Source organism: Podarcis tiliguerta, assembly GCF_965153285.1.
Source record: "Podarcis tiliguerta genome assembly, chromosome: 16".
Classification (NCBI taxonomy): domain Eukaryota; kingdom Metazoa; phylum Chordata; class Lepidosauria; order Squamata; family Lacertidae; genus Podarcis; species Podarcis tiliguerta.
The window spans coordinates 18,753,953-18,779,589 of NC_139549.1; the positions used below are offsets into that span (position 1 = coordinate 18,753,953).

The 25,637-nt window shown below is 46.1% G+C and overlaps 3 protein-coding genes across 10 annotated transcripts in view; all 3 read left to right on the plus strand.

Moving 5' to 3' along the window:
• Positions 1-6,303, plus strand: part of SLC25A44 (solute carrier family 25 member 44) — a 15,132-nt gene extending 8,829 nt beyond the window's left edge. For 2 of the 8 annotated variants that reach the window (XM_083417404.1, XM_083417405.1), the window contains exons 4-5: positions 1,418-1,545; positions 2,680-6,303. In XM_083417404.1, coding sequence (XP_083273530.1) covers positions 1,418-1,545; positions 2,680-2,871 — 320 coding nt within the window. In that variant the 3' untranslated portion in view covers positions 2,872-6,303. The remainder of the gene's footprint in view (positions 1-1,417; positions 1,546-2,679) is intronic. The other 6 variants (XM_083417402.1, XM_083417403.1, XR_014505927.1 and 3 more) reach the window with 5 other exon arrangements.
• Positions 6,304-7,642: 1,339 nt separating this feature from the next.
• On the plus strand, positions 7,643-12,972 carry PMF1 (polyamine modulated factor 1). Its single transcript, XM_083417428.1, has 5 exons — positions 7,643-7,861; positions 8,966-9,071; positions 9,974-10,074; positions 10,932-11,127; positions 12,177-12,972. The coding sequence occupies exons 1-5, from the start codon at positions 7,698-7,700 to the stop codon at positions 12,225-12,227; spliced, it is 618 nt and encodes a 205-aa protein (XP_083273554.1). The 5' UTR covers positions 7,643-7,697; the 3' UTR covers positions 12,228-12,972.
• Positions 12,973-17,328: 4,356 nt separating this feature from the next.
• On the plus strand, positions 17,329-20,994 carry BGLAP (bone gamma-carboxyglutamate protein). The gene is made up of 4 exons (XM_083417434.1): positions 17,329-17,507; positions 18,603-18,650; positions 19,385-19,445; positions 20,601-20,994. The coding sequence occupies exons 1-4, from the start codon at positions 17,447-17,449 to the stop codon at positions 20,740-20,742; spliced, it is 312 nt and encodes a 103-aa protein (XP_083273560.1). The 5' UTR covers positions 17,329-17,446; the 3' UTR covers positions 20,743-20,994.
• The last annotated feature ends 4,643 nt before the right edge of the window (positions 20,995-25,637 follow it).

The following is a 25,637-nucleotide window of genomic DNA, read 5'->3' on the forward strand; positions in this document are numbered from 1 at the left end:
TGTCTCAACCATAATTTAATTTATAGACAACCAGTCGTGTCTGATGTCTGGTTCCTTTGCGCGCACAGACACAGTCCATTTCCCCCCTCCTCCGGGGTAGAAGTGAGAGTTGCCTATGGAAAACAATGGTGAAATCCAGGATTTTAGCATAGGTGATTAGGCAGCAGTATATCCCACTCCATCTCCAAAGGTAGCAGCAAAGGAAAGAGATCTTTTATTTGGCATTCTCTGTCTGGATCTGGAACTTCCAAATTCACAGTGGGGTGAGTTAGTATTACTTATCCCTATAGGCTCAATTGTAGTCAACGCTCCATACCTTCTAGAGGCTTACAGGCCTTTGTGAACCTGTTTACTGGGCTTTAAATGTTTTTTTAAAAAAATAATTTGAGCCACCTTGGGAACCGGTTGGTGTAAAGGCTGTATATTAGTTCCCCTCCCCCCACCCAATAATTGGTTTTGAGCTTTTGTTGGAAAAGCCTATCTGTTGAATGCATGTGCACATCTGAAATGTGAATGCCAAGGAAAGCTCAAGACTATTAGCTGGTTTTGCTACAGAAGGCTATTGCAGCTAAGGGTATGTATACAAAAAGCCAAGTGGCCATGTTGCTCCTTCAGGGGGGAAAAACTGTGGTATGAGTAAGAAGACTCCTTGATTAGCATAAGCCCCAGAATTGCAATGTATTCTGCAGCCTTTCAGGCTTTATGGAGCTCTTCTCCAAACCAAGTACTGGGTATAACCCCCTTTCCCTGAAACAACAAAGAAGTGGGTGGTAGAGAAAATACATTGCTGGGTATGATGGTAGCTCCTGTTTGCTAGTTGTGACAGTCTTGAGATGGAAAGGAAGAAGCATTTTGCAGATTTAATTAGGTTAGACTGTGCCTGGGGCCCACAAGTCCCGTACTGCAGCAAGACATCCAGTGATAAATAAACAATGGCTGCTCTTTGTTGACTAAAAGGGGGGGAGAGAACATGAAAGTTTGCATGTTACTCTGGGATTACCATTTTTAAAACTGTCCTTAATAATGATACTGTCTCACTATCCTGTGTGTGGATTGAGGGGGGGGGGGGATTGATACAAGTTCATCTAAAACAACCAGCCAATAAAGGGTTCTGTCTTTCCTTTTTAGATAAATGCTTTGCTGTTGCAGTTGGAAAACATTTGGCAAAGCACCAGTAATCTAAAACAGAAAAATGTCACTTCGGACCATCCCTGCCAGATCTGAGTTTTCCATCCAGCCCAGCCTTTCCCCCCTAACAGCAGCTACCAAACAGGTGCTTCCAGTTAGGACCAGAAGGCCCTCCCCTGTGCTCTGCCTTCACCACCAGCACAGTGAGGTAGATTGCCCCTGACTGTGGAAGCATAAATGGCACCCTATATGTTCGTGTATATAACCTGGCTCTCACTCCTCTTTCCAGAACAGCTTTCCAGCCTGACACCCAAGGACTGTCCACACTTGCTCCTCCAAGCCATATCTGGGCCAATGGCCGCTGCGACAGCTTCCACTCTCACCAACCCCATGGATGTCATCCGGGCTCGCGTGCAGGTAAGAGCATCCTACAGCCGAATAAAGCATCGTTTTAAATTATTACCTTGGCAGGGGCTCACGGTAGACTAGGCATTCCTTGGTGGCCTCTCCTGTGCTTTAACTAGATGACCTTCAAATTACTTTCCAGCTTTGTGATCCTGTCCATGTATTCAGGTCTTATACTTTACAGGTAAATTTCACCATTTTGAGTCCTGCTCAGAAATGCTGAGGATGCTGAGGCACTGGTGAAGTTTGGTTCCGTTAGCTGGTCCCAGTCAGCAGCCTCTAGTGTCTGTGTTTTGGACTAACTCTAGCTTCTAGTCAGAATCTTATCTGCTCTTCACCTTAAGTTTCCAGGGCAGGTTACAGCAATTAAAGCACAACATTAATATTAAAACACAATATTGCACAATGTTAAAAACAGTTTTAAACAACTTAAAAATTACAAGAATAAGTCTGCCTGCCCCGCCACTCCGGACATAGGGTGGGCACCCCCTGGCTCCATTAACAGTGGCAGGGCAGGCAGGCAGAGGGGAATCACATGGCAGCCCCTACCGGCACTCGCTGTCCCACCCCGCCTGACGTAGTGTGAGGTGAACTGCGTCCCCCCCCCCCCCAGAATGTGTCTTCTTGCCCATCTGGCCACCACCACTGTTTGTATTTCTTTCCAATTTTATATTGAATTTTAAAGGTGCAGCTTATATTTGGGCAAATATGGTATCTGGATCTTGGGCTTAGCATTGAATATGGTTGTTTTGATGGGTGGGGTGGGTCGCAGAAGCATAGAATTGGTTAAGCATAGAATTGTTGAGCTTAATGGGACCCCAAGGGTCATCTAATCCTACTCCCTGCAGTGCAAGAATTTCAGCTAAATGATACATGACAGGTGGCAACTCAATCTCTGTTTAAAAACCAGCAAGGAAGGAGAGTCCACTATATCTCTTGGGAACGTATTCAAAGAGCTCGTAACATCAGAAAGCTCTTAACTGATGTTTAGTTGGAATCTCCTTTCTTGTAACTTGAATCCTTTGGTTCGGTTCCTAGCTTCTGGAGCAGGAGAAAACAAGCTTGCTTGGTTTGTCCACAGTTTTTTCTCCTGTGTTGTTTCCATGCGAACCTCTGACTTTGTGGCTGTTCTTTTCTCCCGCTCAGGTGGAAGGCAAGAGCTCCATTATTCTCACTTTCAAGCAACTGGTAGCAGAGGAAGGGCCCTGGGGCCTGATGAAAGGCCTCTCGGCCCGCATCATCTCGGCCACCCCTTCCACCATTGTCATCGTGGTGGGCTACGAGACTCTGAAGAAACTGAGCCTCCGTCCAGAGTTGGTGGACTCAAGGCACTGGTAGCGAAACTGGGGAAGGGGGAGTCGGACTCGGTTGTAATCTCTTGGACCATTGGCATGGTTGAAAAGCCACCAAAAAGTGAGCCCAGAGAGCTTTCTAACAAGTATTTGTTAGTGAAGGATTAAATGCAAAGGACAGTATATAAAAAGTCCCCTTCCCCAGTATTTGTCTACCCCTTTGGATTGATTGCAGCATTCTGTAAAAGAAAGCACCTACTGTAAAAACTCCTTGCTCATATGTGAAGGAACCCCTGCGCCTCTTCTTTTTTCCTTTTTGAATTAAAAGGAAACACACCACAACTAAACGAATGAAGCAAAACAACACGATCTTCTGAAAATGCGTTTTTATTCTTCGTTTTGCCAAATTCCTACCTTGGAAGACTTTGTGCGATTTGCCGCCGCCACCCGTGAGCTGCGGAAACTGCCACTTGCAGCAGCAACAGTACACACCTCCTGGAAGGAAGTCATTAGTAAATAAAAAAAAATCCCCTCAGACACCCCTCCAAAACGTCTACAGATTTAAGATTTGAAAGCGGGGAGATATACCAAAAGCGAGGAGTTCCCTTTGAGAGTCTGCAGCAGTAGAGGTGGACAGTTGTACTTTTGGTACGTGCATGCATCTTCTGGGATTAAAGTCCTCTCTGGGGAGGACGCACCCTTTATTCTGTGGCCTTTGCAAATGTGAGTGTTAAAAAAAGAAAGAAGATTCCTATCCTAAAATTGTTTCCCCTTTCTTTTTAAGCACAATGAAATCTGCTCTCCCCCCCTTTTAGGATTCATCTGAAAGGCAGAACATAATTATCTTGCTGAAAAGAGTTGTATAATACTTCCTTTTTGATCTTTGTACAAGTATGTCCCAATCACTGAATGAGTGTTTCATGAAAGTGTAGTAACTGGGAAGGAGCTCTACACCTGCTTTTGCAGAGGGCAAGAGTGGAAGCTTCTCCTTTTGTCTGGGCAGGGCAGCCTGTTGAGACTGCAGCCGTTTGCAGGTCTGGCTCCACCTTGGTTGAAGTTCAGCTGTTGGGCTAGTAGGAGAAGCAGGGCAACCCCCTTTCCAGTGATGGGCGTCTTTCCATTTTGTCCTCCCATCTTGTTTCTGTCACTATTTTTTCTATTGTGACTGGTGCTGATTCTGCATGTTACTTTTTTTTTACCTTGCTCCCCTGTGTCCACAGTGCTTTTGTAGCCATGTAAGTCTGTGAAAGGCTGCCGTTTGGGGAGTAGAGGTGGTAATACCATGTTGGAAGTAAATTCACTTGTTTTCAAATGGATTACGGGTGTGGGCATCTTTGGAAGCAATACAGGGGAGGTGATATTCTCTGCACTTTGGACCTTTTCTCTAAAGTAAGCAATGTTTTTTTTAAAATATATATATTAACTTGGATCAGAGTTTACTCTAGTGCCATAATCAGGAACCAAGAAAGGGGCTATGGATGGACCTCATACTCTGCAAATAAGTAAACCCTGTAAGTTTCTATAGGGTTCTTTAAGTAAACCCTATAAACACTGTACTGTGGAAATTTTTTGGCATGTTGTGGGCCCTGGAAGCAAATATGTGGGCCAGTGGGTCCCTCCCCAACCCTCTTCTGATGCCTTTCCTGCTCCCCTGAACCTAAATGCACCCCAGGCTGAGGCAGGGAGGTGTGCTGTCCCAGAAAAGAGATGGGGCAGGGGGTAGAACTAGACAAACAACCCACTTCCACTTAAGGGCAGGAAAGTAAGAGGGGTGAAATATCCCAAACTTGGCCAAAATCAGCTGTACTTAGACAAAGTCTTGGACCTATCACCATAAGGTTTTGTACCCCATGTACTCGGTTTAGTTCTTAGTGAGGCGGTAAGACGTGTGCCTGGGGTGTAGTAGTGCAGGTGGAGGCTCACATGACTTTTCCTCCATATTTAAACCTCACAAAACCCTGTCCATAGAAAGCCAGTTTGCTAGTTGAGCTTCCTTCTTAATGGGTGGTCACTCCCCCCCCCTTTTTTTAATTATGGACCAGTCCATGTGAGCCCCTCCTGAATCTGAAATGGTACAGCCCAGATAAGGTTTCCCACTCAGTCTCTTAGAACTAGGCCTTTGAGTGTGGCATGGGCTTCTGTTAGTTCCAGTGGTGACCTGTTGGAGGACTGAAGGATCCCCCCCCCCCTCTGGGAGGGGGGTTTAATAAAGCAAATAAAATTAGGCCACCTTGGAGTCCTCATACTGCACAGTTATTTCATAGTCGGCAAATGCACAGGGAGCAGAACCAGGCCCACATTTTGGCTGCCTAGGAGTAGTGTTGACTGTGCAGAATACCCCCAACATGCCGGGAATTGTGGTGAATTTGATTTTTGCCAAGTGGGAGGCATTTTTGACTCCCCTTCCCTTGGTAAGAGCAGCAGTCAAAACATATTTCTTTCTCTTAATTTGTACACTTTTCTGTATTTTTTAAGTTTCACAATAAACCTCCATTGCGTTTTGCAATTGTCTTTGGTGGGAGGTTGTTTACATGGTGATGTGTTAAGAGCACCTAGATGGTGTGGTGGGTTAGCTTTTTCTGTGGAAGGGGTGGCTAACCCTTGATCCAGGGGCCTGATGTACTCCACCAGGTAAAAATTTCTACCCCTTTGGTGGCAAAAGAATAAAATAAAGTAGGCACAATGTCCTGCGTGCTTGCATGCATGCAAATGTGTGTGCTATAGTGTGGGGTGCCACACCCACTACTTCTTTGCAGCCTCCTGGAGGGTCCCAAAAACATTAGCCTCTCCTGCTTCTAAGCTAAAGTGGCAAAGGAAGATTATTATAATCTCAGGGGAGTTGGATGGATTAATGCCCCACCCCTTCGAAAAGCTGCTGTGATGGTTTTGCAGTGGTATGTTACTTATGTCAGTTCATCTGCTATACGACCAACCCTTATGAAAATGCTTGGAGCCTTATCAGTGGATTGTATATAGAGTAGCCAATCCCTCGTGCTGGTTAAATGATGAGCGGTTTGTGGCATGTGTTTTTCCTGGTGAGGTCCTATGCATATCTCAAATACAAATAACCACTTTGGGCTGAAATCTCATTCCATTCTTTATCTTGACTTTGTTTTTTTAAAGTGCAATGATACTCTGAATTAATATTTTTGTTTCCAGTCTTTAGTACACAGAGAATCTGTAGGGAGCTCCGTTGAACGGAACTGAGGAAGCTGTAGTGACTACCTTTAAAACAGATGCAAACATGATCTGAGCATGGGGTGCGTAGGGCCAACAGGGAATCTTCGACAGCCACAAGAAGTGAGGATTTGCCTGTCCATGTCTTCTCTAAATGGGAAAGAAATCAAAACGATCTCCGATATCTGTGCCTGCTGTTTCAATATGGAGTTTGAATGTATTTGTGTACATTAAAACAGGTTTCAATTTTGCACTGTAATAAGTCTTTGAAGTGTAATTAAAGTTTTTATTATTTATTTGACCCTTTTCCTGGTGAATCTTCTTTTGCTTATGGTGTGGAAACAAATGACCTTTTACGCTCAATAGGGATGAAATGCTCCAAAATCAGGAGTGGGTAAATATTTGGCCCTCCAGATGTTGTTGAACTGACAACACTGATCAGCCTTGGCCAACATGGCCTATGGTCAAGGGTGGTTGGCGATGACATCTAATAACATCTTGACAGACATATGTTCCCTGTTTCTGCTTTAAAACAATGGCTTTCCAACTGCTGCTAGGCTAGCCTGGGGATTTGGAAGATTCTTGGGCACTGAAAAGATGGCCTGTGGATGAGCAGAATTCACCACAAGACAGTTTGCCCTGCTTTTTAATGATCTTTCCCTAATAGAGCAGCTGGAAATGAAAATGAGGTATTTTTTAACATAACTGCCGTTTATATGGGGTGGTGTTAAGGTCAGACAAACCTCTCCATCTTCCTGTGTGCGCACACTTCCTAACCCTTTGCACTGTGTACAGGTTCCATGGGGGTACTTGGGGGCCCTGGGGCAGGTGAGTCAGTGAATTTACTGAGGCGCAGTGCCAGTCCAAGATCTCTGGCTCTTGCTCTCCATCATTCCTTTGCATATTAAGATTTCCCTCTCACATACTCTCTTTTGTCACTTTGCTGTTTTGTGCAGCGTGCTGTTCTCAGTGCCCAACCAGATTTAATCTGGGAAACCCATAAACAGAACCTGAGTGCAATAGCACCCTCCCCACCTGCAATTCCTAGCAGCTGGGATTCAAAAGGCATACTGCCTAGAACAGTGAAGGTAGACCCAAGACATTCAGAGCCTTATCCTCCCATGAATTGCCCCACTTCACTTTTAAAGCCATCATAGGCAGGGCTTGCTTTTAGCTGGCCATTCCAGCCAGCCACTGAAAGGTCAATTTTATAACTTTTAATTACAGGCACCTGAATGATCTCCGTGTCCCTTTCTCTCGCCATTCCTTTTTTCCGTTTGGGCCATTCAAGGTTATTTGGCTATGTCTTGGCCTTAATCTCCTGTATTTCTTAGAAAAACTATAGGTGCTTTTTAAGAATTAATAATACCGTGCTAGCAAGGTTGCAAAAAGAAATAATACTGTACAGTATAGTCAAGTTGCCAGGCAGCCCTACTCACGCCGTTCAGTAATGCCATATACAACTGGCCAGAAGAGGGCGGCATTGTACTTCGCTCTACGTTAAAGGCTTTTCATTGGACAAACGGGGAAGCCGCGTGCAATTAAATAAAAGCTTAGGTCCTATCGCCTCTTCGGTGACCACAAATCACGTGGGTGGGGCCGAGCGTATAAAACTGCCTCGTTCCACCAATCGGAAGCAGCGTGGGCATCAGTGGGCGGGGCTATTGAGGGGTTTGGATTTGTGGCGGGCCCAAAATGGCGACTGAGGTGGCTGAGGGGGTGGGTACCGCTGACGGGGAGAAGGAGGCCGCCGCCGACGCTGCTGTTGCTGCTGCTGAGCCTCCGAGCAACCCCAGCCGGGAGCAGCTCCTGGACTACATCGTCGACGTTTCCTTGCGGAAGATTGTGGAAACGGGCAGGTAAGGGAGGGCGGCTTGGCGAGAGCGGGAGGAGGCAATTCTCGCGATATTTGGCTTGGTGTTATGAGGAGGAGGAAGCGTCGCGAGATCTAGTGGGGCAGGTCCCACGAGAGTTGTTTACGCAGAATTCGCTAACTCTTGAAGTTGGCTGGGGCTGATGGGAATTGTAGTCAGCCTGGAGGGAGCCTGGCTGTGGAAAGACGGAAGGATGCTCTGAGCAGAAAAGAGGCTGGGATACCCTAAAGCAAAGTCGAGCAGAAAGTCTCTTCCAGGGCTCTTTGACTTATGTAAAAAAAAACAACAACAAAAAAACAACTGTTGCCATATCACAAGAATATATCAAAGCTGTTTACAACGGTAAAAATAAGATAAAGCATGAAATAAAAGCACAAACAGTTGAAAACAAAGCCCAGTAACCCATTGTGGGTGGTGTACTCTCCACAGGCCTGGTGGAATAAAAAAGTTTTCAGCATTCATTTAAAAACCTGGCACAGAGGGCACCTCCCTGGAATGTTTTTGTTCACAGGATGAGGTACAGCAGAAAGCTTCCTGTTAAATGAGTACAATGGCAACACAAATGATGTTGTCATGAGCTTAGATTAGTTTTTTAAGGGCTTGATAAGCGCTATGGGGAGGGTCTCCTTTAATGGAACTTCCATGGCCAGAGGTGATGCTGCTGTTGCAAACTTTTTCCCGTTAAAAGTCTGGAGTTGCCACCCAGTCCAGTTCTCTTTTCTGGCGAGGAATAAGTATAACATGAAAAATTACGAGTATGGCGTGTGTTTTTGACTTAGAAAAATGGAAATTTTTCGAATATAAACACCATAAATGTTTAAAGCATATTAATCAGTAATATTGAATCATGCAACATCAACTATATCCTGCTTGGATAAACATGAAAATGAAAAGTTTACATGTTGTAAAATTAGGTATCTTTCTTGACTAAAATCCTATTTAAGCAGTGAAAAGAAAGGGAAGGAGAGGACAAAAAAGAGCAAGAATATATAGAAATGAATACTTGATTATGCACCCTACTGCATAGATAATAGAAACAACGTGCAGGCTTTTTAAAATGTTCATGGCATTTTCTTTCTCTATCTATAGCTACCATAGGTTTGCGAAGTGTTACAGTCGTCTTTACAAAGTGCAACCCGAACTCACCAAGTGTGTTTACAATCAGTTTATCTCCCACCTGCAAACCTCCTTTCGGGTAAGGTCCAAGGAAGACCACAAAACCCTTCCTTATAGGTTCCAGTGAGGCCTGCAGTTCTTGTTTTTCAGAAAGGGGTGCAGATTTCAGTGTGGTGTAGTGGTTAAGACTGATAGACCCGTAATCTGGGGAACCGGGTTTGCATCTCCGCTCCTCTACATGCAGCTGCTGGGTGACCTTGGGCTAGTCACACTTCTTTGAAGTCTCTCAGCCCCACTCACCTCACAGAGTGTTTGATGTGGGTGGGGGAAGGGAAGGAAGAATGTTAGCCGCTTTGAGACTCCTTTGGGTAGTGATAAAGCGGGATATCAAATCAAATCCAAACTCATTTTAAATAAATAGTAAACCTGGAAGGATTGAACTCTTCATTCACCAGCTTGATGGTTCAATCCTGCATATGTGATGTGACTAGACTGCAACATAGTAAATAGCAACTGATATTACTGTGAAAACAGGAGGCCTGTGTGTGTGTGTGTGTGTGAAGTCCAGTGAGAGAATGGTAATGAGGTTCATATTCATGTCACATTATCTGCTACAGGGGGGGAGATGGGAGACCTTGTTGTGAATTGTTAAACGTTATTGATTATTGCAAACCTCTTGCAGTTTTGGCCTTGGATATGTCAAAGGCCTTTTACTGTTTGGGGTGGGATTATTTGTTGGCTGTACTTAAAAGGCTGCAATTTGTCCCTAATTTTTTAAGAATATTAAATTAAATCTATTTCAAAGCTACAGCCACAACTAGAATAAATAGTTTGGATTCGGGTCCTGCGTGTGTCTCCAACGCATGGACCTTCGGCAGTACATCTCAGAGAGGCATCAGGTGTTACAGGTGTGAAAATTAAACTCAATAGTACATTCTCAGGTTATATGTAGAGATTGTGTGTCTTGGTTTTTTTGTGCAGGAGGAGATCCAGGACCTGAAGGAAGAAGGGAATCTCAGTGTGCTCTTTAAATCACTAGATGAACTTGCGGAAGAAGCAAAGAAAAGGAGTACCCCTGCATGGTAAGGAGTGACTCCCTTGGCATAAGAACTGCCTGGCTGGATTGACTCTGAGGTCTGTCCTTTCAGGCAGCCTCTTTTCACAGCAGCCATTTAGATAGAGCTGGGAAGCAGAGGGAGAGGGCAACTTCACACACACACACACCCTCCGCCTTCAACCTTTGGTTGTTTGGGGTCTGGTAGATGGCCTCTGCACACGTTTCACACATGACAGCTAGAGGTCATGGAATTGTAGAGTTGGAAGGGACCCAAAGCATCTCCCCTAACCCCATGCAGTGCAGGAATCTCTAAACACAATCCCCCATCCAATTGAAAACCTTACCATGCCCTGCTTAGCTTTGCAAATGTGCCAGCAATTTTATAGCTGCTTCACTGATGGGGACTGAGCAGCTAGGGACCTCCTGCATGAAAAGCTAGGCTGCGGTCCCTTCTGTGATAAGGCACAGACTACACCCGTGGCCGCACCAGTGTTTTGCCAGTACTTCTGCATATCAACAGGCACATTCTAAAAGCTGGTAACGTCAATGCTTTCCTATATCTCCTGCCTCTAAGCCCATTCCTTGTTCCTCTAATGCAGACCGAGGGCCACTCCCCCTTCTGCGAAGCATTCGGGGGCCACACGTCCACTTTGGGCAGGGCCAGAGGCAAAAGTGTGCAAAGGAACAAAAGTTAAGTTTACATTTGTCCAATAGGCTTGTTCTACTCACAGCACTTGAGAGGGATGGCAAGTGGGACTGGTGAGGTGTATGCCCTGAGGAAGGTCTCGAGGACCAGACAGTGAATCCCAGGAGGGAGGGGGCACATTTGGCCTCTGGGCCTGAGATTGCCCACCCCTCTTGTAACGCCTTCATTGAATTCAGGCGTCCCAGTGGAATCCCAGAGAAAGACGTCCACAGTGCTGTTGTGCCGTACCTTCTGAAGCAGCGCAGATTCCTACAAAAGGCCATAAAAGAAAAGGAAGAGGCGAACTCGCGGTTGGCTGAAGCAGTGCTGGCTGGTCGGAAGAGAATTGCAGACCTGCAGGAGGAGATCAGAAAGAGCAAGGAAGAGTGGCAGGTAAGTGGAGCCTCGCAGGTAGCATGCCCATCTGTGCATTGGGATAATTTGCTTGGGGCACATCAACAGCCTGGAAGGAGAAGAGAAATGTACCCTCCTCCCCATACTTGTCTTCAAACACTGATGAGAAACATTCAGTCAGGTGGAATCCTTGCTGAATGAATTTGTTGTTCTCAGTTGGCTTAATGGGCAAAAGAAGGAGCCAACCAAGACTTCTCCAGGAAAGGAGTCGTAGAGTTGAGTCCCGCAACCTGATTTCTCGGACCAAAAATGCGTTATCACACATCCCTGCCAATTGTATCACTAAAGGCAATGGGAGACAAAGCGAGGCCTGAGATGGGCGGCAGGTTCACGGGAGATGAGATGATCCTTTAAGAATCACAGTCCCACACTATGTAGGGCCACTGTGGCAAGAGGAGTCTTCATGAGTAATCCCATATACAGGACTCATTCTCCAAATGTGGATCTTTTGTAACCAAAATAGTACCATCCACACATAAAGATGGAGGCAACTGGCTAGCTTGGAGCAGAAAATACAAAGGTGCCAGTTCTTAAAGTTGCACATCTTACGCTATTGCTAAGTTACAAATTTTCAGAAGGAAAAAGAAACCATAATGAGAACAGATTGATTGCGTCGAGGAGGAGGAAATCGGTGGAGTGGAGTGTCCTGGAAAAGGGCTTAGCTGGCTGACTGGAAGACAGCACACTTACACACTGCAACATTTTGTTGTGGGTTTGCTTGTAAAAGCAGAATCTGGTCACAGCATTTTGTACCAGCTCAGGTTTTTGGACATTTAAAGGATCACCCCGCTGGGGAGGACCAAACCCACAACAAAACTGCCCTCAGACCCTTCCCAGAACCTAGAAGGAAGCATTTTTACCCTACTAAGGAGTCAAAAAGGATCCCTGAGAAGCTTACATAAGATCAATAAGAAGGCAGTCCCTTGCCTGCAGACTTACAATCTAACAGAGGCAATACAAATGGGAAAGAGGTATGTTGAAAGACTGTTCTTGCTAGCATTTAATGATTTTTCCTTCTTCCTTTCCAGGCGGTTGCTCAAGAAGGTCAGCAGATCGTGATCAGCCTTGATGAGCTTTAGCGAGGAAGCAGAGCCTTTCTGGCTCCTCACGAATGGAGCCCCAGCTGAAAAGGTGCTTTGGAAGACTAGGATCCCAGCCCAGGACTTGTATAGGCTCTGAGGTGGAACTAACAGGCCACAAGTCTACTGCAGTGTGAGACTCATTGGTTTCCAATTCTTACAGAGTGTTGCTTTCACAATCCTGCCGCTGGACTATTTAAAAAAGTCTTTGCTGTGTGTTTGGGACCTGGACTATATGACCACACCCTGGACTGTGCAAGCCGCGGGGGGGGGGGGGGTTCTTTTTGCAGCTGCTTGAACCTTCCTTTTCCCTTGGTCAAGGTTCATTTGAGCCCTTGAAATCCTCATCAGGAAACTGAGGCGGAGGTCACTTCCCACTGCAATATTCTCCCAGATTTTATTGCATCTCAGTCATTCTCTTTTCTTTCTGTAAGTTGCTTCCCTGCTTCTGTTCCTACTTAACACTTCTCAAAAACTCCATCTACGTCTTGTCCGCCATGAAGCTCAGCCACTGGTGAGTCAATGGTAAGGGTGCCACAAAACAGCCCATGTTCACAGCAGAATCATTGGGGTGTTTGGGGGGTGATCTAAGCAGCAGCACCTCCCCTTTCTTAGTTTGAAGGGAGCAAATATTTGTTAGTTCCTGATGTATAAAGCAAGTACAACCAAACCTCTCCTCTGAAATACTCTTTGTGTATGTGTAACTTTTGAAGCAGATTAGAACTGCATTAAAGTATTGCTACAATTTCTGCCTTGCATTTCTTTAACACAAATATTGCCATCTGCCCAAGCTGGAGTTGCAGGGAATTGTGCAACGTATTTCTGCTGTGACTGAGCTGAGTCTTCCCTGTCGCTCAGAGTGGTGGGCAAGAGGAACCTTTAGCCTGATCCAGCTGGGCTTTGCTTAGGTTGAGTTGTAGCAGCAGTCAGAGTGTGTAGAAATCTGCTTTATGCGCCACCCATTTTCTTCTGGGGAAATTCTTCGTTGCCAGCCCCCTGCAATGTGAATGTGCTGGGTATGCTTTGGGTATGCTTACCAGTGGGCTAAAAGCGAGGCCCATTTGAACGTGTGTGTTAAATAGGACCCACAATGCACTGCAAGAGGCAGGACTTCCGTGGCAGAACTGATCAGGTTTCTCAATAACGCATCCATACAGAAAGGGTTTCCCGGAGCGATGGAATACCAGTCCCTTGAGGCTAGAGAAGGAGGGTGTGTCTCTATTGTACATGTCAGCATCTGTTCCCAATTAGATACAATGTTTGTGTTTGGATGTAAAGTCGACCCAGTTACCCATATTTTTCTTGTATAAACACGGGTTCCTTGATTACACTGTAAATATAGAGCGGGATGCCAAGCGGTGCTTGTTGTTTGGCTTGCGCCACGTTCCCTGTGGCCAGCGTGGGATGTCTAGGAGAGGTCTTGGCTGCCCCGAGTCAGCCTCATCTTTTCCAGATGCAGTTCCAGGAGCCGGGGAGCAACTGGGAACTCAGGAACCAGCACGTAGGATGTGAGGAGTGCTGAAAACTTAACGTTTCCTGTAGAATGCCACAAACTTGGAGGCTTGTCATTGCAAACAAACTGCAGGGCAACCGGTTCACTGCTGGCTGACATTCCATCTCATGCTGGCTTGTCTATAGTCAGGGCTCTTGGCTCCTCACTACTGCTAGAATTTTGCCTCCAGGCCAGGCATATTTGGCACCAAAGATAGCTGAATTTTGTGACACGTATACATTAGACAAACTTTAATATATTTTTCCTATAACTTGTATTTGCTAGTCAGGGGAAGGGGGACGGCAGCAGATCGCTCCCCGCCCCCCAGCAACAATACCCAGTGATCCCTGACTTCTGAGATTTCAGCAAGCACATTTCAAGGGTCCATTCTAGCCATAACAACTAGAACACAGATGGGGAACTTGCAGTTCTTATGATGCTGCTGGACTACAACTCCCATCATCCTCAACCAACATGCTGAATTGTCAGGGATGATAGGAGTTGTAGTCACCAACATCTGGGGGGGGTGTCACAAGCTCCTGTGCCTGGTTTAGAAGCTTGATATTTAGAATTTCAGGCATCTGTTCTAAGCATAAGGTCTAGCTGTAAAATATTAAGGTGTAAGCAGAATGCAGTTTTTACCTCTCTGGGTGAGGAGATGGGGGGCCTATTGCCAAAAAATAAGACAAGCTGCTGCCTCTTGGCTTCAATGCACAGGCGAAATCCTGTCTGCATTTCGGGGATAATACTGATCTTATGGGCCTCTTGAAATGCTTGTGATGGAATGTAAGAAGCATGCCATTTGTGCATCTAGCTCATTATTTCAGCTTCTGTCCAGAGTTCCCCACAGGGCTCTCTCCTGGAGATGTCAGAAATTGAACCTGGAACCTTCTGCTGCTAAGCTATGTCCCTTCCTATGGTACGATGTGCTGAGTTTTCAGCATTCTGAAACATTGCATAAATGCAAAAGCTATTTATTTTTAGGGGGTTAGAATTCCATGCTGTTCACCCCATCCTAGTGTTGTGACAGTGCCTGGTTTTGGAGCAGAATAGGGGTGGCCTTTCACAGCTCCAAAACAATATTAATCCAGTACAACGTGGCACTGGAGAGAGAGAGAGAGAGACTGCTTTCTTGGCATGGTTCTCTTCCCATGCATCTGCTAGCGATTTGCATCCAGGGCAAGTGAGGGCGAAATACCCCATCCCATTTCCTCTCCCCAGATCTGGAGGCCATCCTGGGGCTTTGGAACTCAGCAATATGGCCTGCTGTGAACGGATGAGGGAAAAGAAGGAGCCAAGGGCAAATTAAATCTTTGAGTTTCTCTTTGGCCCTGAACACATCCGCATGGAAAGGAAAACCCCACAAATCTCTGCAGTTTGTGGACAAATTACAGGCTGTTTCCTCCTCTGCCCCTTGTTGCCAGTTGCTCTTGGCCCAGAGCCAGATCTCCTTTCTTCAGGGGCAGATTTCTTTAAGGGTGAGGCACAGTCCTTACATGGAAAGGACTTCCGTGTCGCAAAAATAGCATGGAAAACAAAGATGACTGCCTGTGCGCCTATTTCCTAGGTCTGAGCTCTGCTTGCAAGCTGCTGTTATTGCCCCCTGACTTTATGTAGGTAGCCCTCCTAAGCCAGCTCCTAGACCCTCCAACCATCTTTCCCAGGCATTGAATGTGGTCCTCCAAGCATCTCTTTCCAGCCTCCTAGACTCCCCAGACTATGTCCATCACTTGCCCCTGCTCTACACTCTCCTTAAGTGCTTTTTTTGCCTGGCTGGGATGTTTGCAATGACTGCAGCCTCCTGTTGTGTCACCTTCATTCCCTCACATCCACCCAGCGCTCTGCTGCCAACATTATTCACCACCTTGTTCCTTTGATGATGCCATTCCCTCCCAACCCCTTAATTCCTTACACTGGTTTTGTGTCTGCTCCTGGAACCTTTGGGACCCTCTGTGCCTCCCTATCTCTGTGTTTATTTCCAGAGAGGTCCCATCCTGTGACCCTCACTCATCTATTGCCACCGCCCTCCGTCACTGAAAATCCCTTTTTCCCTCAAATGACTCACTGCCTCTTATGCCTGGAACTCCCTCCTGGAACATCTTTGTGTGACCACCTCCCTTATTTCCTTTCAAAGTCCCTTCTCCAAATTTACCTTTTCCAGGAAGCCTTTGGATCATCCACATCTTGGTCCCTAACTCTTTGGCCAATCTAAAGTACATGCAATTGAAACAGCCACATGTGCCTCCCCTGCTTACCTGTGTGCCTCCGTTCTCCCCTTCCTCTGTTGGTTGTTTCTTGTGTCTGCTTTAGATTGTAAGCCCTTGGGGCAAGGACCTGGCCTTCCTGTTATTTGTAAAGTACCATGGTGCTATATCAATTAAGAAGAATAGAATCTGATTATAGGAAGTTATGTGAATAGAAACATCCAAATGCTTCGACACCATTTTACCTCCCAAAATGCTTATATCTGCCTTGCGACAGCCCTTAAAGATCAAGAAGTAGAGATTGAGACAGTGAGAATTGTATGTCTAAATCCACCTTCTGTGCAGTGCTCAGATTGCAGAGAGGAAGAGGGCCTCAAACCCACAAGCCCCCACCTCTCCCAATTTTAGTGAAACCATATCTAACCATATCTTGTAAAACCTACAGCTTAAGCAGGAGACTGGCTTCACTTACATTCACAAACTCTTAGTGAGTTCATAGCAGGGGCGAGATTCAGACTGGGGACTTTCCTGATGCATTGCACTGTCTCTTAACCAAAAACCTTTTATGGGAATAATAATTGGAGGCATGTGAATTGATGACCAAAGCAACAGCTGAAGAGGAGCTTCGCTGCTTGCACCTGAGCTGCTGCAGCACACCAGGAGGTCAAATCTTCGATCCACACACTGCATTAAAGCTTATTCAGCATAAAGCACACAGAAGCATAGAATTTTAGAATTGGACAAGACCCCAAGGATCATCTAGTCCAACTCCCTGCAATTCAGGAATATGCGGCTGTCCCTTACGGGAATCAAACCTGCAACCTAGGTGCTATCAGCACTGCGTTCTAACCAACTGAGCTATCCAGGCTGACTTCCCCCAAAGAATCCTGGGTTATGTAGCTTATTATAGGTGCTGGAAATGGTAACTCTATGAGGGAGGATACTACACTTCCCAGGATTATTTGGAGGGGAGTCATGTGCTTTAAATGTGTTTCAAATATGCTTTCCAATATATATTGCGTCCCCAGTCTGCTTTGATTTGAAACCTGAGCCACCCAACAGCTTGAAATCTAGGTAGCTGCCTTCCTTCCTTCCTGAGCTTTGGGTCCCCAAAACACCCCAACTCCCAGTGCTGCAAAAGCATCATGGCTTACCAGTCTGACTGTGGCGTCCACCCTGCCCCGCCCCTTCCTTGCAGGCCAGTGAGCTTGCCTTCTCCAGATGATGTCCTTGCCCCCCAAACCACAATTACTGCTTGGACTTGGCAGCCTTCCTGCCCAGCAGATGGGTTCCAAAATAGACCTGGCTTCCTGCCCCTTCTGAGGTTGGAGCGAGGAGGAAGGAAGAGGTCCTGTGGGCTGTCCCTCCTGCCAAGTGGGCTGGGGGGGCTGGGGGCTGCCAGAACAGTATAAATCAGGAGCAGAGACCCGGGAAGGGCACTGCAAGAAGCAACTGGAGGAAGCAAGCAAGCATCTCCAGACCTTTAGAGAACATCTCCCCACTAGCAAACAGCATCAATCAAGATGAACAAGTTGATTCTGGTGAGCTTCCTGGCAGTGGCCGCGCTCTGCCTTTGCCAAGCAGGTAAGTGGCCAAACCATCTCTGGGTTATGATTCTCTATGTGGCCGCAGATGGGGTTGCAGGTGCCATCAAAGTCCAGTCTTCTCAACGCACCTACATGTGAGCAAAGCTAAATATTTAGACAAGAAATCACAGTTTTAAGATTGTGGGTATTTCCAGGATGTGCCAGCTTTTTAAACAAAAAGAATAACCTTCAGGACCCAGAGATGCCAACATCACTTCAGATTCATTTCTGCCTTCAAAGGTGACCCACCGTTTCTCTGCCCCCCACCCCCCTCCATGCCAGTGGTGGTGTAGCGTTTAGAGTGTCGGACTAGGACCTGGGAAATCAGGGTTCAAATCCCCACTCAGCCATGAAGCCCCCTGGGTGACTTTGGGTCAGCCACTGCCTCTCAGCCTAACCTACCTCACAGGGTTGTTGGGCAGAAGTGTGTACACCACCTCAAGCTCTTTGGAGGAACGGTAGGGTATAAATGAAATAGATAAAGGTTACTATTATTCCAGGGGACGCGGGTGGCGCTGTGGGTTAAACCACAGATCCTAGGATTTGCCGATCAGAAGGTTGGCGGTTCAAATCCCCACAATGGGGTGAGCTCCCGTTGCTCGGTCCCAGCTCCTGTCAACCTAGCAGTTCAAAAGCACGTCAAAGTGCAAATAGATAAATAGGTACCGCTCTGGTGGGAAGGTAAACGGCGTTTCCGTGTGCTGCTCTGGTTTGCCAGAAGCAGCTTAGTCATGCTGGCCACATGACCCAGAAGCTGTATGCTGGCTCCCTCAGCCAATAAAGCGAGATGAGCGCCGCAACCCCAGAGTCGGCCACAACTGGACCTAATGGTCAGAGGTCCCTTTACCTTTACTATCATTCCTGGCCCTTCCCTTGGCTGCAGTTTCAGCAGGCATTGCCTCTGTACTTACCAAGCTTATCTCAGTCACAAGGGTATGACATTGTTACATTGAAAGCTGAGGTTCTTAGGAAGTGCTCAAGCCCAAGCCGTGCCCTTGGGTGACAGGCATTACAACTGTTCTCTGATTCCTCACTTGGCCAAGGGGCAAGTAGCCTTTTGCTCACTCCAGTTGCCCTTCTTCTCCTTTTCCAGATGACTCTGCCCCCTCCAACAGTGCCAACGACTCACCCAGCTCTGAAGGTCAGTTTATCTCCACTTTTATTCCTTTCTTGCTTTTTTATTATTTTTATTTTTAGATAATTGCTTCGAAGAGACTTATATCTGGAGATGTGACCTAGGTTTGCAAACTTGGAAAATTTGAGGGGGGATAGAGGGAATGCAGGAGAGCTGTAGCTGAGCGGTGATGTGTTTTGCATGCAGAAGGTCTCATATTCAATTGCCCACATCTTCAACTAGAGCTGGGTGGGGGAGGCTATCAAAAGCCCTGGAGAGCCACTGCTTACCAGTGTAGACCAGAGCTTTCCAAACTGTGTGTCGCGACACGTTAGTGTGTCGGCTGCAGTGTGTCGCACAAACACTCCCCGCACTCCTTCCACGGCTGGAAAGGGGTTTGTTTAACCTCAATTTTGCTAGTAAAACTGAATTACTCTGTCGTGAAATGTTGCATATCCAAAAAGTGTGTCCCTAACTTGAAAAGTTTGGAAAGCTCTGGTGTAGACAATACTGAGCTAGATGGGCCACAGCAGCTTCTTATGTTTCTAAAAGTATGGAAATCTCTCTTTTCCCTTTCTGCTCCACAATGAGGGCTAGAAACATGTTGCTTTTCAAAATGAAAACAGAGACTGTCAGGATCCTTGGTTTTGCTCCTGAGCCACAAGCCCTACTGATAGCAGAGAGGAGGCAAATAGGGAAACTCCTCCTGTCGAGGGGTGGGGCAGCGCTGTTGATAAAATATGTGACTTTTCCTCTTGCAGTTTTTGTCTCCAGGCGCGTCAGTGCTCAAGTAGTGAAGAGACACAAGAGGAACTATAACAGGTAAAGATAAATGCGCAACTTGTCATGAGCTAGAAATCTGGGGTGGGGGTGGGCTCCCTAATGGCTTTGAAGATGCCTCCATGAGGTCCCAAACATTGGACAGAGAATGTTTGGACCCAGATAACATTGGACCCAGATAATGTCAGCACAGAGCTCTGTAAAGCGGCTGTTACTCTCTCTGCTGCAAGGATTGGCTGGATGCATCAAATCTGCATTCCAGTGTGACAAGAGAAACAGAACCCCTGGGAAGAGTATGCAAATGAAGGGGTGAGGCTATGCAGATTGCAGGGGAGGACTAAATGGTGGGAAATGGAACAAGGGGTAGATTTAGCTCCTATCCCTACAGTGCCTGCTCACCTTGCAGCTCTTTGCTTTCTCTGACATAATTGTTCCTATTCACTCCTCTGGGGGGAAAGTGTAACCTTGCAATTAATGCAAAATCTCCAGCCCCCACCCTGGCATCTAGTGGAGGGGAAGAAATGTATTTCCATTTGTGCTTAAAAGTGGACCTACTTTCTGAAACACAGCTGTCTTTTGAAATGCGCACTTCTTCAAATTTTGCAATGCAGTCCTCCAGCCAATTAGTTAATGAATTAATTAGAATTTATAGGCTGCTTGCTTTTAAGGGGGGAAAAACCCTCAAAGCAGCTTATCAAACAAATAAAAACAATAAAATTACCAATAAAAAATAGTTAAATCCAGCTATTCAAAACAATGTAAAATCTATGATAAGCTAAAAAACAAATTAAAAAACATGTCAACGTTCTACTTAACTGGAGAGGCTTCCCCGAAGAAAAATGTTTGTGGCAGGCACTGAAGAGAGAGCAGTGGAGGTACCTGCCTGAAGTCAAAATAGGCAGGGAGTTCTCGAGTGTGGTGTAATGTATACAAAATGCATATACTAGGGGAAAAGTGTGCATAGTCATTACATTAGGTTTTAGCAAATGTTTTGCAAAAATGTATACTGGGCAAAATTAGGAGAAATTTTACAATGAACGTTGAAGATTTTTAATGGGGATTTTTGCATTAAGAAATGTGTATCTTGCTAAGTTAAAGTTTTGTATACGTGGATATCCTTTGGCATACTGAGAACCTTTTCATATAGCCCCAAAATGGCTGCTAAGTGCTTCAACCATGGCTTCTGCTCCCTGGCAGGTTCTACAACGCTCGTGCTGCCCCAACCCCAGACCCCCTGGAGCCCCTGCGAGAGGTTTGTGAGCTGAACCCCGACTGCGACGAGCTGGCCGACCACATTGGCATCCAAGAAGCTTACAGGAGATTCTATGGGCCAGTATAGAGACCCTGCTCAAATTCAGCCCAGTGTGTGGGACAGAAAAGAGAGAGACCAGCGTCTGGGGGTAGGGATCTACTCGCTTTGGTGCTATGCAATCCTTATCTCTTAAGATCCACAGCAGGATCCATGCCTTGAAATACCCTGAGCAGATACGGCTTGTAACTACTGTGCCTTTGCTTCCTGGCTGCCTCTGTAATATGCTTGCTTTAAAAATTGTGTTCTATGAAGAAAATATTAAATAATTTAAAAACATAAGCACACTTCTTTTGTTTCACTGAGCTATGCACATGATATGCTTCTTTGGTGCTACGTGGTGCTGTCCTATGCGGTTCTGTAGCTTTCCCCAACCTGGTGAGCTGCAGAATTTTGGACTACAACTCCCAACAGCCCCAGCACTGTACACTGGGGCTGATGGGAGCTGAGGTGCAAAACTTCTGCAGGACCCAAGTTTGGGGGAAGTTGTAAGCTGCACTGAGATATTCTGGTGGTGGTAATGGTTGGATGAGAGATGGAGGAGGCTGCCACTGGCTGACTGGGTTACGTAAATACAGCCTGAGCATAGGATGGAGAGGCTCAAAGCATCTGCATTCCCATTGATTTTGTTTCCTCACTGGGTTCCCAGGGAAGCCCCTGTTTACAACACCCCAAATCACAGATTTGGGTCCAGCACAGAGCAGACATGCCTTTGTGTGTGCAGCTTCCAGGATCAGCCAAAACTCACCCAAACACAGCCCTGCTTGGCCTATTGTTCTGTCCTTTGATGACATGGCAGCCAGCTAGGTGAGGTGGAAAAAGACCCTACCATTTGTCTCTATGGCAACAGAGATAACTTTTTAAAGGTGCTGATGATGGGTATGTATCTAAGGCCATTATCTTAACAAAGGAAATGGTTTGCTTTGGGGTTCTGTTTTTCTTTTACACATTCTAGCTTCATGTAAGCCTGGAAGGGATGCATGGGTACAATCTGACCCCCTTTCTATAACAATCTAATACACAAAGGCCAACACTTAGCATTGTGGTTTGTGGGTGTCAATGCACAGCATAAACAATGAATTGTTCGAATCTTTACACCAAAGATAGACAACCTCTTTTCTTCAATTTGCCTTCTGGGTAGCCTAGCAGGGGCTGAATTCTGGTGATGGGTGGAGCCAGAGTTCAGATGATAGGCAGAGCCAGAATCAAAAGTGTTCCCATATGAGAATTCTGAATCGGATGCAGGTCTACTCAGAAATCAGTCCCATTGGGTTTCATGGAGTTACCCTCAAGCCAGTAGAGGGCATTTGCTAGAAAGCAAATGAAAGTACTTGTCTTCTGACTTTAGGGTACTATATGCACACACACACACACAACAGAAACCTACCAATTTGTTCTCTCATACAGCCAGTGGCATAGCAAGGTCAGGTGGTACCCGGAACAGAAAATTTCTTGTCATTCCCCCCCCCACCATTGAAATTATTGAAAGAAGGAAAAATAAGAAACTTACAGTTGCAAGTGTTATTTTCTGGTTTATTTACTTAACATTGTGAATATAAGTACTTAAACTCCCCCCCCCCAACTTTCTCTGCAAAAAAAATTTTGAATGCTTTATTGGTTTTTAAAACTATGTAACATAAGTAATCATCAGAAAAAAATAAAAAATAATCAAACATTGATTCCAAAATTCTTGCACTTTGTTATTTTCCGATTATTACATCTTAGCTTCTGTGTTTGTTTTCTTAGTTGTAAGTGTTTACTCTTCCTAGCAGCTTTTCTATCTGTACACCCAAAACCAAAGCTTCTGTTTGAAAAGGGCAGTACTATGGAGTGTTCGCAAGAAAGACCTAGCATTAAACATGGGTATCTCTCACACAATGTTAAATTTACATACCTCTTTGGACAAAACAGGAAGTTGTCTACCTTTCTGTTGTTCCAGTACATCTTTGGACACACTTTATCAAACAAAGACACCAGCCAGGAATATCGGAGCAAAACAGCAGCCAGCAGGCTTGATCTTTCTTAAAGAAACTGTTGCCACAGGACTTCCCCCCCTAACGCAACAAAGGAGCAGGAAAAAGCCCCAAACCAAAGCGCGTTCCAACTTTTATCAGTTCCTACAAAACTACCTGCAACACCCCTAAAACTACATCATGGATACATCACAATTTCATCACACTTTGGGAGGGTCTGGAGCTGAAACCTGAGCTTCAGGTCAGCTTCCCACCCGCTTCCGTGATCTCCACCTTACACCTATTAAGTACTGGGAAAAAGAACAGTTTACAAGTTCCTGGCTTCCTGGCCAAGTAATCATCTCCTTATCCTGGCCAAGGATCTAGCCCATTCCCAAATGGTCTGTCATCATAGTTCGTGGGATGGCTAGCTATCTGACACCCATTTGCCAAGGTGTCAGGAATTATTTCTGGTGGGAGAGAACGTGGTTTTATGCCCTGAGGATTATGGCTGCCTTTTCATGCAACCCAAGTCCCCCCCCCCCCCCTTTGGTAGCCATCCTTCCTCTAAGTAAAAAAAAAGTGGTCTAGTGGAAATCCGACGAACGGTTGATTTTATAGAAATATTTGAATGTTTCCCATAGTATAGAATGCGTGGTTGAATGTTTCTGGACCCTGAACTGGGGGAGGAAGGAAACGATTTATTAAAAATGGATATATCGTAGAAACAGTGGCTTTTCATCAGTCACCTTGTTATGAATGTGAATGGAGATAGATGCTGAAAGTTTGCCTGCAGTACCCGTGTGTTTCTCTCCAGGGAGCGTCCTCAGCTAACATTTATTTGGTTCTCCTTGGCTTTGACTGGTTATTTGAATGCGTTGGTTCAGCCATCCGGACTACCCAGCTTGTAGATGAGTGAGTCAGCCTTCTTCATTGAAAGTGTGTGTCTGAGACTGCCCTTATTTATGGGAGTCTCATATTTAATTACAAAGAAAGAATATGTTCATGGGAATGTGTGCATAGTGTGGTGCTTTGTGGGACATTTGTTGTGGAGCTGGGATGGGAAGTACTTTCAACGTCCTCTTTTTCCCCTCAGCCAGGCCTGGAGGTGGGGGGAAAAGATACCGAAAATTTTGACGAGGGAAAGGCAATGGGGCAGATTTGTCAGGCTTGTGCAGGCACGGCTTGAAGACTTTACACAGAGAAGAACCCCACACGGGTTTCCCCGCACGTAACAGGCAGGGACGCGGGTGGCGCTGTGGGTTAAAGCCTCAGCGCCTAGGGCTTGCCGATCGTAAGGTCGGCGGTTCGAATCCCCGCGGCGGGGTGCGCTCCCGCTGTTCGGTCCCAGCGCCTGCCAGCCTAGCAGTTCGAAAGCACCCTTGGGTGCAAGTAGATAAATAGGGACCGCTTACTAGCGGGAAGGTAAACGGCGTTTCCGTGTGCGGCTCTGGCTCGCCAGAACAGCGATGTCACGCTGGCCACGTGACCCGGAAGTGTCTTCGGACAGCGCTGGCCCTCGGCCTCTTTGAGTGAGATGGGCGCACAACCCTAGAGTCTGTCAAGACTGGCCCGTACGGGCAGGGGTACCTTTACCTTTTTATGCCCTTTTAAAATGTGGGGGTTTTTGGAGGGGGTGTTATTGGGTTGTTGTTTTCATTTTGATTATATATTTTGTGGTTTTATATTCTGATTTGTTCTGTGAACCGCCCTGAGACCTCCAGGTATAGGGCGGTATATACCATAAACGCTATTATGATTAATAATAATAATAGTATGTGCTTTGAATGTGCTGTGTGTTCAAGAAAGGTGCTGTATGTTCAAGCATTCAAGAAATCACCCACATCTTATTAAGAGGAACACAAAGAAGATCCAAGATCAAGCTGGTCCAAAATTAAGCAAAACAGCTTCCTGACGCATGTCCTGAGGCCAGGGTGATAAAGGTTCATGTTGTGGGTGCTGCTGTGTGTCTCTGAGTATATGCTTGAATATATGTCCTTGAAAGGTATAGTGTGTTCTTAGCCACCCCAATGGTGTGGAAAATTTGCTGCAAATGTGCACGGGAAAGAGAAATGTGGTTGGAGTATATTTTGTGGAACTGAGAATTGTGCTGATGTGCTGGTGAGCTCTTTGCAGCATTCATGCGCTCTCGGAGAGTAATGGAGTCCCAGATCCTTTCCAAACAGTCCACTTCTCTGCCTATTGGCCAGTATCAAGTGTAGCACCCAACACAGGAAGCCAACTGAGACCTGACATTGTCATCCGCCTTGAGGACCAGAAGAAAGTCATAATGGGAGACATCACCATCCCGTTCAAGAACAGGAAAACAGCCATGAAGGAAACCAGGGAATGTAAAATAGGCAAATACACTCCCCTCCCCAGCAGACATAGAGAGTCTTCATCCATGCCCTCCTCAGCGGAGCCTTAGGAGGCTGGGACCTTAACAACAAGCCCCTCCTGATAGCCTGCAGTGCGGGTAAAACCCTACACCAAATTCATGAGTGAGTTGATGGTATCAGACACCATCTGGTGGTCCCGGGACCCATACTTGGAACACATCACAGGCCACTGCCTGTACGAGGAGCCAGTTCCCTTCCCTCTGAAACCCCGGAAGCGGGGCAGGGGAGCTGCAGTTGACTCATCCCTTACACAGGGATGGACCATGAAGATGCCAAATATATTGCTTGCCCTCCTGACCTAGAGGAGGGAGTTACCACAGGTTGGTCCCGCTAGGCCCTTTTGCATCAGACAGGAGATATTTGGGGTTAGCACTGATGGGTGCAGGATAGGGATCAGTCACCCATCACAGGACACTAGTTTGGAGTGGGTCAGCTAGGATTTCACCGGAGGTGGACAAATATCCAGGAAGCTAGGAGAAAAATGCACAGGCAACACCTGTGAACATTTTTGCAATCAATATCCACTAATGCAGCAGTTCCCAAACTTTTCGAGTCGCAGAGAACTTTTCAGGAA

Bases quoted from the DNA above. Each gene is read 5' to 3' on its own strand.
- BGLAP (XM_083417434.1), top strand. From the start codon at position 17,447: ATGAACAAGTTGATTCTGGTGAGCTTCCTGGCAGTGGCCGCGCTCTGC. The intron at 18,651-19,384 runs GTCAGTTTATCT...TTCCTCTTGCAG, and splicing joins CGACTCACCCAGCTCTGAAG to TTTTTGTCTCCAGGCGCGTC. The intron at 19,446-20,600 runs GTAAAGATAAAT...GCTCCCTGGCAG, and splicing joins CACAAGAGGAACTATAACAG to GTTCTACAACGCTCGTGCTG.
- PMF1 (XM_083417428.1), top strand. From the start codon at position 7,698: ATGGCGACTGAGGTGGCTGAGGGGGTGGGTACCGCTGACGGGGAGAAG. The intron at 7,862-8,965 runs GTAAGGGAGGGC...CTCTATCTATAG, and splicing joins AAGATTGTGGAAACGGGCAG to CTACCATAGGTTTGCGAAGT. The intron at 9,072-9,973 runs GTAAGGTCCAAG...TTTTTTGTGCAG, and splicing joins ACCTGCAAACCTCCTTTCGG to GAGGAGATCCAGGACCTGAA.